Source organism: Tinamus guttatus, unplaced genomic scaffold (genome assembly GCF_059628265.1).
Source record: "Tinamus guttatus ecotype Peru unplaced genomic scaffold, ASM5962826v1 Tinamus_guttatus_pri_ptg000116l, whole genome shotgun sequence".
NCBI classification, from domain to species: domain Eukaryota; kingdom Metazoa; phylum Chordata; class Aves; order Tinamiformes; family Tinamidae; genus Tinamus; species Tinamus guttatus.
The window spans coordinates 1668779-1682239 of record NW_028288650.1 but is presented as its reverse complement, the minus strand read 5'-3'; the positions used below and the strand labels follow the sequence as shown (position 1 = coordinate 1682239).

At 45.2% G+C, this 13461-nt stretch overlaps 1 protein-coding gene across 11 annotated transcripts in view; it reads left to right on the top strand.

The window, feature by feature from the left end:
* The window catches only part of EHBP1 (EH domain binding protein 1), a 156428-nt gene that overhangs the window by 94993 nt on the left and 47974 nt on the right, over nt 1–13461 (top strand). For all 11 annotated transcript variants that reach the window (XM_088521261.1, XM_088521260.1, XM_088521263.1 and 8 more), the window contains one exon: nt 456–599. In XM_088521261.1, coding sequence (XP_088377387.1) covers nt 456–599 — 144 coding nt within the window. The remainder of the gene's footprint in view (nt 1–455; nt 600–13461) is intronic.

Genomic DNA, 13461 nt, shown 5'->3' with positions numbered 1-13461 from the left:
GAGACGCCGCGTTGCTTTTTTCCTTTGCCTTGTATCCAAGCTCTTTGTGTTCAATTTAAGTTATGAATGAGCGATACCCATTTAAGTAGCCAACGAAGCATTCTATTTGCATACATATTAAAGTAAATAAGTAAACACATAGCGCATTTAACATAGTTACCTTCCATGAAGCCAATTACTTTCTTTTTCCACTGTGGCAGTTTAAAGGCGTTAAATGTTGATAGAAATTAAGTTTTAAAGGGAGGGGAGAGAACTGTATTTACATTGTAAAGACCTATGACTTTATATTTTGATCATCTTTTCATTTCTGTAGAAGGCTCTGTCACCCCATGAAGCTGTAAACCATGTGGCTCCTGGCCTTGATTTTAAAGGAAAGCTCCTGGCTATTAACTACTGTGTAAATGTGAAGTACCCGGGGGCTGCCTTGCTGTTAATTATGTTTCTTTATTTTTAAGCAACGAATGTTGTCAAGACAGGAAGAACTTAAAGAACGAGCAAGAGTTCTGCTTGAGCAAGCAAGAAGAGACGCAGCTTTAAAGGCAGGGAACAAGCAGCTAACCGATACGGTCGCCCCGGCCCGCAATAAGCAGCTGAATGATGTAAGAAATACTGGCCAAGTGTGGCACTCTCTGTGGTTCATTTCACTGCACTTCCTTGCATTTTGGTGGGGAGCACATCCTTGCGGAATGTCTTTTTCCTGTGCTGAATGTCCCGATGTTGCAATGTGTCGCGTACCCTGAGTTCACTTTTAAAGAGCAATTCTCCTGCTGCTACAGCCTTAGCCTAAGAAAGGTGCCTTAGACATCACTGGAGACAGAGATCTGAGAGCACCTTCTTTGCCTGGAACTGCTTCTTCTAACAGGAGGGAAAACAAAAGTTATTACTGAAGGATAGTGGAGTCATTTATGCTATATTTGATTACCTCTCTTTTTTTTCTCAGTTAATATAAATGCATTCCCTGAGCCTCCTTCCTAAGCGTTCGTGCAGCCGGCGAGGCTGCTCCTGACAGTTTGTAAAGGAGTTGGTGGAGCAATCCCCTTTTATCAGGGAAGTGCCCGGTGCTGGGGCGATGGGAAGCGGAGCCGGGCTCCCGGGTGGCACCTCCAGGGCCCGCTGGTGACCTGCACGGACGGGCCCGCTCTGGAGATGAAAACTAATTAATTTTTACGGCAGCCTTCGCAGTGCCGGTTTCGTAATTCGCATTGGAGAGCGCGCTGCTAGCTAAGAATGCAAATGCAACTGGAAAATAACGACGCAGGGAAAGGCTGGGGTTTGGGCTTCTTTCACAGGCTAGTCCCGAGGGGCAGATTTTGCTTTTTGCACGAATGGGATCACACGGTCAGAAAGGGAAGACAACGACTGTACATCTCATTTCACTCTCTAAACTTGCTTGGTTCTGTGGTGTATATGGCTTTTCTCAGAAAATATTTCCTGACACAAACTGACAAGAATTTATCTTTATTTTTCTTAAAAATATGAGTATATATACATATATAACGTATATCTCGTAACGGTAAAATTATGATAATTGCGTGATTATTCTGTATTTAACTTTTTCCTAGATAACCGTAAGTTTGCTTTGGATTTTTTGGTTGATTTGTTTATTTAAACAGTTTTTCATATGCTGAACGTCATTATAGGAGGGCTGCTCTAGGACACAAATGTATGGATTATGCAATTAAAGGCCATATGAAATACATACAGTGGGAACTAATGAGGAATGGTACAACTAACCTAACTCTGAAATTTCCTAACTTTTTCAGTGCTTGACTTCCCAAACTCGACACTCTCATAACATATTTCAGTGTGAGACATATCTGTTGTGAAGGGAAGAGTTTATAATGGAGATTGATATATTAGGTTGTTTTTATGGTTTGTGTGTTATATAAAACCGACAGGTTTATCCATACTCATGGATAATCTGAATGAGGATGTGTGTATACAGCAAAACATATAGATCCTCAGATACATATTTCTGTTGGTTTCAGTTTGAGCAGCATCTTTTTTATTTCTTTAACGTAACTGATGAGCATAAAGATAAGACTTTAATGTAGGTACAAAGCTATGCCAGTTTACTACTGGACATTGCTAATTTGCTCCTTGAAAACTAGTAGACTGCTTCTGTTCCAGGTCAATAATCATAACTTTCGCTCAAGCATCTTTTTGTCATTTATATTGGCAGTGTAGGTGTCTGTCCCACCTGTGTGGAATAATGCTCGGTGTTACTTCTGCGTTGCTTTTTATTGTTATTTATGTGTTTTTAAATCTCGGTGGTCTCTTCATAGACTGCTAACAGGTCGTGAATGCTGCCTCTTTCCCATGACATGTCCTTTCCCTTGGCTGTTTACCCCATTTCCTAGAGTTTCCCTCCTGGTTCCTGTGCCTTTTCATCTTCGCCTGTTCGTACTCTGCGAGCAGCCCCGCATCACTATTTTCATTTGCTTTACCCAAAATTCGGTGAAATTGTGGGAGCAGAAAATTAAGCCTTAAGCTCCTGCAGCTTTTCAGCTATTCCTCTGGATCTCACACTTCTCATTGCCTCTCGGGCAATATCCTCTTCCCTTCCTCAGTGTGTGTCCTCTTGTGCTTTGCTGTCTCTCACACTGTTCATTTCAGCAATTTGTCCTCTGCGTTTCAACTCCAATTCATCTTTTTTCCCCCCAAATCAGCTTTCTTTACTCTGTCTTGCCTTAAGTTTCTTCTCTTTTCGCCTTCTGCCCCATCATCTTCCATCACTGTGTGTTTCACCTGATTTAGTCCCATTAATCTCTGCCTGCTTCCTCACTGCTATCCTTGTAGCTCAATTGCTTTTTTTTCTCATGCTTTTCCTGAGAATTTTCGCCGCTAGATCCACTCCTCTCGTGCTTCTGAGAACCACGAGCCCTGCAGGCTGTGGCGTGTGCAGGTACCGAGCCTAGCAATGGACTGCACTGAGCAGGATCGCCTCGAAAACGTGATCTCGGTTTGGGGGGAATCGTGACTGATGCAGCGTTTTTGATGCTAGAAAGTGAACTTAGGAGCTCTGTGAACATACGGACACTTATCCTGTCCCCTTAGGGATCTCCTCCCTCTGGATAGATTTATGGACAGCTCTACCTTCCTGCTGCTGTTCTTGATATAGATGCACTTGATGCCGGGATACTTTTGCAAGACATTCTTGTTATTTCCAGCCTGGTATAAGAGCTGCAGTCCCCTGCATTCAGGTGGGGAGCCTTTTTATTGGTTCCTCATTTTGATTTAACTCCCTCTTTTCTTGTCATTAATAATATTGCAATCCAATAATATTGGATTGACATAAATGCTCCTCCATGTAAAATATGGATCTGTAGAGATGGTTGCTAGCAGCTGGGGCTTGGTTGGGATAAGGGGTTGGAAAGGTAAGGAGACTGGATGGAGCTGCTGTGCCCAGCCTAGCTGGTAAAATAGACCAAAAGAGAAAATATTCAGGAAGAGCAGGGCTAAAAGGTCTTCTCTGCTAGGGTGCCTTTCCTTGCCAAATCTGAAGCAGAATCCGTAAATCTCCAATTTCAGCTCCACTGTCAGCAAATATCTGTGAAAGCCGGTGGCAAAATATTTGTCCTATTCTCCTTTAATGACTGGTCCACGTAAAGAATGGAAATTTCCTGCAGCTGTCGTTGACTCTGTAAACTCCAGTGGCTATGGGTATGAAGCTAGTGTGATTACAGAGAATGGAATTAGGAGTTAAGAAATGCACTGGCAACTTTAATTAACCTCCTTTGTGTATATGCATTATGGTGCAGCCTTTAATTATGTGATCACATAGTGTTTTCCCCAAAGCAAACGTGCGGGTTTCCCTCGGAGGGCCGGGGTGCTGTTTGTCCACAGGAGCTGTCCTTTTGGGTGCAGAAGTGGCCGGTGGATGGAGCAGGGCTTGCAAGGAGCAAAGGATGCGGTTAAGGCGCCTGGCAGAGTTAAGTGAGAGTTCCCCATTGGGCCTACTAGGTCGTCTGAACCAACCTTCCTCGTTATGTGTGGGCATTAATTGTGCATCCTTCCTTTCTGGAGGTGAAGGTGGGGTTTGCAGGTGTACTGAGCATCCCAGCTTCTGCGGGAGGTCAGTGGGAGCTGCGCTTTAGACACCGAAAGGACTGCTTAAAGATTGAGACACTAAGGAAAAAAGCAAGTAAAAGCCTTTCCCAACGAGCACCCAGTGTTAGATCCTTTTAGCTGGATCTCTCCATCTCATTTCTCATCCAAAGAGCCGAGTAATAACACCACCACGGGGTGCTGCGAGAAGGGAATGTGATTAATGCTTCTGAGGCTCTTAAAAGCTGCGGTGATGAGCACTGGAGAAAAGCACTTGAAGAAATTAATAATTCTGCCCACAGAGCAGTATTTGAATATTGTGTAGTAGAGAACGGTGCGACAAATTGGTAGGCCCAGTGAAACAGAAAATAAAGCAGAGAACACCAGTGGGTAAGAGCTGTCAGTTCTGGTCGTAAGCGTGTAGTAAAGGTCAGGCAAGACTCTATTCCAGTGGATAGAGGGATGGATACACAAAGAGATGAAAATTAAGGCTGTGCCCAGCACTCTGCCTGCTGGCATCACCTAGATCCTGGGTACGTGGCTAAAACACTGTAAACTTCTTTTGTAATGTAGAGAGCTTTAGCGGAGAGTGCCCCATAGCACAGAATTCATCAAAAATAGTGCGTAGCTGAAAAGGGGGTGATATTCTTTCTAGCACAGATCTGCCCTGGCGTTATTTGGGTTTTGCAAGAGCTGAAGATTCCTCCTCAGTGGATTTAGGAGCAGGACTGGGCCCTTCGTATGGGTTTGGCCAAAGGTTTGGGCTATGCAGGGTCCAGCGTAGGCGCTGGGACGCAAGGCCTGGCTACCAAGGTAGCCCAAGGGTGGCCACCCAGGGTCTCTTGACCTGGTAAACCAGGAAAACAGTCGTTCTTCTTCCACAACCACATTGTGGGGATGAAGGCATCAATTTATAAAATATTTAAACCAGATTATTATAAACTGAAGGGGTGTTTCTGGAGAGCAATGGCTACACTACTTTAAAATAGTGTTTAAATACAACTGTCAATAGTCGACGTACATACAGGAGATATTTTTTTTCCTTGCTACCATTATTTAATACTTATTCAAGTGGCATAAGTTATAGCTGCTTAAATATAAAATATATTTTAATATATATAATAAAATATCTATTTATATTTATAAAATATGAATAGCTGTTAATATATTTAATATATAAAATATAATTTAAAATTAATACATTTATTAATATATAATGAGTATATTTAATATATGTTAAGAATTAGAAGAGTAGTGAGGACTGTATTCAGCTTTCGTAGCAGAACTGGCAGATAGGAAGCAGCTCACCCACAAGCTGTTACCTCCAAACCCTGTCTGCATCCAGGAGAGGAGGCAGGAGGAAAGGGCTGTGTTCAAAGGTTGCTTCTTTTTGCTGGGAATATGGCTTTTTGTTATTCGCTTGCTCAAAGGACTTGTTGCAGCTGTATCTAATTCATATTTAATAAGCTCTTTCTACTTCAGGTATCAACCTGTTTTGCCCATTGCTTTTTGTTTTCGTAAATATTTGAATGCAAAATGGTAACTTTTTTTTTTTTTTTTTTGCATATGCCATGGACCCGTGGAAATGGAAGTTTTTTTAGAAAACCTTCAGAAAGCAACAAAATTCTGAAATTAGATGAATTTGTATACTTTAATTTTATGGCATACATTTGCAGATATGGGATGTTCCAGCAGCAATAAAATGGACATAAAATGTGGTTTTAAATGTTCAGGATGAAAAAAAGCCTTATTAAGCAATTCCAATCCCATCCAGCAATTATCTGCCCATCTCTCTGAGCAAAAACAAAGCTCATAACTATCCTGCTCTAGAAAGTGACCAAAAAGTAAACTATAGGCACAGTATACAGGGGTGATACAGAATGCAAATTCACAGTAGGTGACAGAAATCAAACCCTTTAATTTGATTGAAAGATGTCTTGAATTCAGTGAACCAGTGCAGATACTGTTTGCTTCAAATATTTCTAGTAGTTTCTTGAAAATGAGTAGTGGATATTTTTACTCAGTCATTTTTATTTACACCTAAAACTAGTTACACTGTTAGGAAAGGCATCTAGGTCATCAGTAGAATAGTTTTTTGCAGTCTTACAAGTTGGAAAATAAATGTGATTGAGGTGGTAATATTCGTTCATTTAAGGAAAGTCTACCAAGTTAATCCTATATTATTTGTATAAGAAAACAAATAGAGAAAAGCTGTTCTGTATCAATTAAACATCCAGCAAGTATTTATTAAGGTGTAAGACTTTGCAGATGGCAAACTTGGTCTTTTAATATTAATTGGAAAATATTGATCGAGAAAAGACTAGTCTGTCATGCTGATAATTGTGACCAGATTTAGATACGATCACAGGATCTTCTTGAGATTACAAAGAAGCAGTTACCATCTAACTGGTAAAAAGATTGAACATTATTTTGGTAATCCCTGAGCTTTGGTAACTTATTCCCTGTTGTTCATTTATATGTCTTGTATGTATGCCACTAGAAAGTAGTTAAATATGGTTTAAGCTGATAACACCATGCTGTATAGTATTTACATTTCATGGCTATTCCAAGTTTTATAACTGTTTTAACCGTATGCTTTTCTTTAAATGAAGGTTAGAGCTGTTGACTGAACACTCCAAGCAACTGAGCTGGTATTTACTTCTTTGTAATGACATGCTAAGGCTGAGGCAGCCTTAACTTGTTTCCTTGATAGCGAGAACAATCGAGTTATTTTATTTCATATTACTCAATACCTGAAAAAATAGAAAATAATATATAACTTTCCAAGAAGGCTCTGCAGACTTAATATTTCATATGTCTAAGGACTTTCTTACTATGTAGTTGTGATATTTCGCTGTGCAAAAATATTGGAATATACCACGCGCTGTCATAGCTGGGAAAACAAATCAATTAGTGCAAGTGAAACTCATTTCTCAGTGGAATTAGTATGCACTGTCACTTTTGTACCGGGAAGGGCTTTACAGATAAAGTGTAACCTTTGGTAATGCAAGGCCAATGTTACCCGGTTCAAGTTTCAGATATAAATGCTTGAGGTTTTTAGCTGCATTTGATGGCTGTTATTCCATTATTTACATCTGTTTGCACCAGTCAAGCACTTGTCCTAAGTGTCAATATGCAGTGGCTTGTTGCATGTATGTAAAAGTAAGGTGCTGCGGAGCGTGCAGCCATAATGCTAACATGTAGCATCCTGTAAAACACCCTGTCCATTTATTAACCGAGTTTTAAGCTCATCTGGATGACCATAGTTCGAAAACAGAAGTACCTTCTATCTAAATACCAGCAAGAAAGGGGCTCGGTGTTGCCGAGCTCGGCTCCCGCGCGCCCGGCGAGCTGCAGACCCGCTCGAGTCGCGGATGCTCTTTTTGTACCGCCGCTAATGACCGCGGCCGAATCCGTGCGGATGTTCGGCGCGCGCTGGTGTGAATCCCGGGATGATATCGCCGTGACTTCGAGCTGTATTTTGCATTGCCTAGGCTGTTATTGCTCAGCATGCACAAGGGTAGAGTTAAAATCTTTATTCATTTCAGTTAAAAATGTTCCTTTTGTTCTCCTTATCATGTTCAGGCTTTCCCAAGGATATATGCCTTGAACGAAAAGTCACATGTGCATTACTAATTGTGTGCCATTGTATTTACGGTTCCTAGTGGTGGCACTGTGAAGCTACTAATTCTTTTGCTTCACTTGATGTAAAATAATCTGAGTGTCTTTGATAGCAGTGAAACAGTATTAATTGTTTTGTACATTTCTTGGTCACTCGTCTTAGGTGGTCTTCATAATCTATTAGAACTTCCAGCCAGATTTCTGTAATGTCATGCCTCCAGCAGCGATTAAATTGGTAATTAATGAACAGGCCTTGGCAACATAAACCACATCCCGTTAATTTTCCCTTTTGAGTTTTTTAGAAGTTGTCGTCTCTGTCAGAAAGCATTGCGCCACCTTGCTACGGCCCCTTGGCATGAAACCACGACGGCTCGATTTTTTGCAGCCATTAGTAGATCAGAGCAGTAATTTCACAGTATTTTGGTCAGGGTAATTATAGTACCAAGTACCGAGTAGAGTCGGGAATTCGCACGAGAAGCCCAGAAATACCAGGTGAGCTTCCTCGTGTGCACTGGGACGTTATGATTAGTTTAATTGGGCTTTGTTTGATTCCGGCCGCGGCGGCTCTTTGTGCGGCGGCGGCGCAGCGGCTTCCCACTTCGGCGGGCCTGACCTGCCCTGACAGCGCGCGCGGGAGCGAGCCCTTTGAAGTGGGCTGCTCCGGGGAGCCCGGCGCACGGATTTCTCCGGCCTTTTCCCCCCGAACGTCGGGGCCGTCGGCCGGAGAGGAGGAACCTTCCCCAACGGCCGCCTTGCCCGCGGCACGTGCCGCAGCGACGGCCCTTGGGGACGTGGTGGCTCCTTGTGGTGGCAACGCCAAGCTTGAAGCAGGCTGAGGCCGCCTCGAGCGGGCCTGTGGCGCGGCCTGTCCCGGGTTAGGACCACGGCCGCCTCTGCCGAAGCCGAGGCCTCGGTGGCAGGCTCGGGCCTAAGCGCTGGGGTGTTTCACGCCATCTCGTCGCCTGATGCTCCTGAATTGAGCGGAGCGGAGATCAAAGCGCGGCGCCGAGCGGGGACGCCGCGAGGGAGACAGCTCCCTCAATCGCGCCGCGAGAGCTAATCAAGCCATCAGGCCTCGCGGCGCTCCCCGGCCCGCTCGGCTTTGACACCCGCCGGTTTGTCAGGACAAATTGAAATTCTGGGTTCACGCTCCCCCCCTGCTCCTTCCCTCCCTCCCTCCCTCCGCCAAAGCGGCCGGCAGAGCCGCGGCGGCCCCGGTGGGAAGCGGAGCGGGGGCCCCGCCGCAGCACCCGGCGAGGAGGGAAGCGAAAGAGACACCAAACCCCGAGTTGTTTCTCTCCGTTTTCCTTTTCCTTCCCCCCTCCTCAGGTTGCTAATGAACTTTTCTTTGCTGAAACACTTTCAATTGGATTCGGGATGTAGTTTTTTGAGTGTCAGCTAAAACAAAGTCATGTGAAAATGCCTCCCTCTCTCACGCTCGCTCTCTCTCTCTTTTTAATTGATATGATTTAGGCAGAGGAAAATGGTGAGGGGGATTTTTCTATTGCCGAAGCAATTTTTAAGGGATTTAGTCTTACTTAGCCTGCAGGTCTTCACACTAATGAGAGCACTTAAGTTACGTCCAGGCGTTGATTAGACAGCTCTTCTATCAACTGGAGCATGAGTGTTTGTATTTTAGGTACCTTTTATATGTTAGAAAATGCGTATGCGTTTTTGTGACTTTCTGCCGTTTGCCACATATCTTTAATTGCAGTTTTTCTCATCCGAGGTGGCTCTAATGCAGCTGACAGAGTGCAGATGGCAACAGGCAAATACTGTATCTCTGATTAAAAGTGATGCCAAAAATTGTATCTGTAGAGGCTGCAAATCGTTACCCAGATACATTCCAGAAACGATCATGAGCTCCCTTAAATTCTAAAACCATCCATTCAGGGGGACATGTAATTATGTCTTTAAAAAAAAAAAAGAAAGAAAGAAAAGAAGAGAAAGAAAAACATCAAAATAGTGAATGCTGACTCTGCCTGCAGTTTTTGTGCGTGCGTGTTAAAAACACAATAGTGTCTTAATTATTTTCCGAGCCATTCTGAAAAGTACAGCTTTTGTAACTTTTTGACATTTCAGATTAAAAAAAAATAATAATAAAACGTTGCCACCAGCTTGCACTATGAGCAGCCTGTAATAACAGTTAAAAAAGCTTTCTGAACTATTTGACAAGATTTCTTGGTGCTGAGGCCATATGCTGTAGCCTTTAAGCTATTTCTTCCTATCAGTTTCATTATCACCTGCCTCTGAGTCTCCAATATCATCAGTAAGCACATGCAGAATCATAATTATGCCATGTACAAGTTCTTTGATAACATGTACAGTTTTCTTCTTAATTCTTTATCAAATGCATTGATCGTGGCATGTGTGCATTGATCCAGGTCCACCATCTGGCTGTGTGTGATAAGCACAGTGGCATCTTTGCATTTCCACTGTCATTCATTGCGCTACAATTTGGCTGCAGGGGAGTAGTGGCTGGGATTAGCCCTGTTCTGCTACTTACTTGCATTTTAAGTTGACACCTCTACAGCGGCTCAGACCACATTACAAACTGAAACACATACGCACGACTTAGTGATGTGACACTCCTCAATAAGCTTACTCCACTAGCTACTCAACAATCTGTAATTGGATTTGTAGGAATAACAGCAAAAGATTTCCTAAGAATTGCTGGGGACAGAAGGTGAAGTTTTCTCATTATTGGCAAAAGGCTAGGTATAGATCCTGGGCGATTGGTATTTTCCATTAAAAACAAGCTGCCAGCAGTTTGCAGGACATTTTCAAAAAAAAAAAAAAAATAGAAAAGCCAAATAGGATCGGGGAAGGCACCGGGTTGCACTTGTTTCTTTGCAGTCTGGTCACACTGCGACCCCTCCGCCCGTCCCCTAGAATTAAGAGCAGAGCAGGGGGCAAGAAGGCGGCGGCGAGCGGGACATTCCTGCAGAGGGCAAGTCCCGGCGCTCCGCGCGCCGCGATCCCGGCGTCCCGGGGAGGCCGCGGTGCCGCCGCGGAGCTCCCGCCTCCCAGCCGCTTGCCAGGACGCGCCGTTTCGTAACGCAGCTTGGGTTGTTGTTGTTGTTAATTGTGAAGTCAAGTTTACACAGGAGCAAATCCCTTAAGTGGAGCTCGGCGAACGCTGCCTCCTGCAATGAGTAAGCAGCTTCTTGGGAACTGGGTTACTGAAAGGCACCGAAAACACCAGGTTTAGCCTATCGACACACTGTGCTGCACGGCGGCTCCATCGCATCCGGGCAGTGCCCGGAGCGGCCGCAATCCCGGTGCCGGGCGCAACGAGCCCCCCGCATCCTGCCGCTCCGGGGATCGCTGCCCTTAACGGCGCCGCGGGAGGAGGCAGGGCGCAAACTTGCACGAGCAAACGCCCGCCACGGAGTTAGCGCGGGGCTTCGTTGTCACTCGTGGGGTCCATTTGCATCCCGAGCCGGTGACTTCGGCATCGGCCGCCGAGGGAAGGAAACGGAGAGCGTGTTTGGACGGAGGTGTTTGAGGCCGCTCTTAAGAGCCGCGTAGCGCCGGGCGCAGTGGGAAAGAGAAACGCTCGGCCCCGCCAGCACCGAGGGGAAGCGCCTAAAGGGTTAAACGGGTTAAATCTTATTTATCTGAATAGAACTGCAGGGCTGTTTTGCAGAACGCTCCCGCACAAATACCTATGGTTCACTTTGACGTTACAATTTTTTGTTGGTTTCTTTACTTTAAATACTTGAACTGCTGGACCTTTTACTTTTTTCTCTGAGAAAGATGTATTTGTACCAGATTAGAAAAGCTAAACTGTTTCTTTACATTGAATAATCAGCCTGTCATGACAAATCTATCTCCTTCTGCATGAGTAGGTGCCAGTTTGACTAGCTTCTTTTAGGCTCACACTGGGTTTTAAGCTGGATCCATGTGCATGACTGGCAGTGCATTTGTTGGGCCAGATCTAAGGAGCCAGAGAGCGTTCAGCTCCTTTTTGCCTACAAAAGAGCAGCCAGACAACCAGCAAGAGGCCTTGGATGTAGCACAAGGTGATACTTACTTAGTCAGCCATTCTTTTTTTTCTTCATATATATATATATTTTTTTTCTTTTGGTAAACTAAGAATTTATCAATTTCACAGCGACACAAGGGATTACATTTCCGTAATCACCCGATACATTTTCGGTGGGTTATTTCTCTAAAGCCAGCGTTCTTCACGCTGTGAATACTGCACCAAACGAATTGTAGGTTTTCCAGGACAAAATAAATAAGATTGGAGGAAAAAATCCTTTTTTTTTTTTTTTTTTGAGTGTCTAGCATGTCTTTAAAAATGCTGCCAAGATTTTACAGAGGCGTTTTCCATTTTTGCAGTCACGCAACCCCATTTTTCTGTGAGTTTGGGGTCTTTCTTTCCCCTGAAAGAGGCAGCTCTGTGATGAGGTTGTTGCGATTCCTCCAGTTTTAGACTTTAGGCTACTTGGGCTTCCTTCTGCCTCGTCTCCTCAGCCGCTCCGTGGCACAGAGACTGCAGCCCAGTAGCTCCTTTTTGCCCGGCAAGCGGTTTGCTCCGTCCTGTGATCTCCTTCCATGCACAATATTTTCAAACTCGGCGTGATTTTACGGGCGCTGGAGGAGTTGATGCGGGCGGAAGGCGGAAAATAGCCGAGATGTTTATGTCTCTCTCTCCGCGCTGATCACCTCCTGCTTAAATAGATGTGAGCAGGCACAAAAATGCAAGCCCCGCTCGCCCTTGTTTGCGGCGAGCGCGTCCTGCCCCGGCCGCTCATGTTTTCGCTCTCTACCTGGGTGTTTTGAGCTCTTCTAAACTGTTAGTGCACGGCCCAGGCATAAACACGGTCCCTGGGGCCATCAAAGATTTAATCTGACCAGATGGGACAAACTTGAGAAAGATTTTGACTTTCCACTCTGTTTTGCAACAAGAAAGGCTGATTTTTTCCCCCGGTCCTTTCTTTGTTAGCAAAAGCCGAGCTCGGGACATCCCCAGAGAAATGAGCAGGTGTGGCCATTTACAAGCATGTCTGCTTATATTATAAACCAACAGAAGAAAAGTTTGAACCGCTCTGAAAAGATCCGCTAAACACTTTTAATGTTTCATCCCAAATCCTATTTACTGAAACAAGAGCCGATCAAGGTCACGGTAAACCCCAGCCTGCCCAAACTGCCCGCGCCTTTGGAAGCCCTTGTAATTTTGCGGGCCTCCCTCGGCGCCCCCCTCGTCCTCCATCCGCGTTGTGCTCCGTGAATAGGTGCGTGTGGGTAATCCCGGCCTCCGGACAAGCCTGGAGGCCGCACGCAGCAAACTGCTCCCTCCGGGAAGCAGCTCCTTGTTTAAACTCATCTTAAACTTTTTTTTTTTAAGGAGTTTTGCTTTTAAACCTGCGATGCAGCCTGATGGGGGGTTCTTTCACGGGGAGGTGGTACCGGCACCGTCGCAGCTCCCTCGGCGCTGCCGAAGGGCACCCAGAAATGCCCGGGAAAGCGTCCTGGGGGTGGCAGAGCCTCCGTGCCCATCGCCAGCCCCGGGGAGCGGGCACAAATCCACGGCGTCCTCGGCCAAAGCGACGGCGGGCGGCGACTACAAAAAGGACCCCCTAATGGCAACCGGTTTCATTTGCCTCTTAGGAGCCCCGGGGCCTCCTGAAAGGACAATTGGATAAAGTTGGGGCTTGGAGGAGCTCGCGCTCCGTGTTCCCGGGCGCGGAGGCTCCGGCCTTTCTTCTCCCCGCTCCCCTTGGAAGCAGGAGTCTGCGAGGGGGTTGTAGCTGTGTCAAAGCCGTTGGGATGCCACTGCTGATC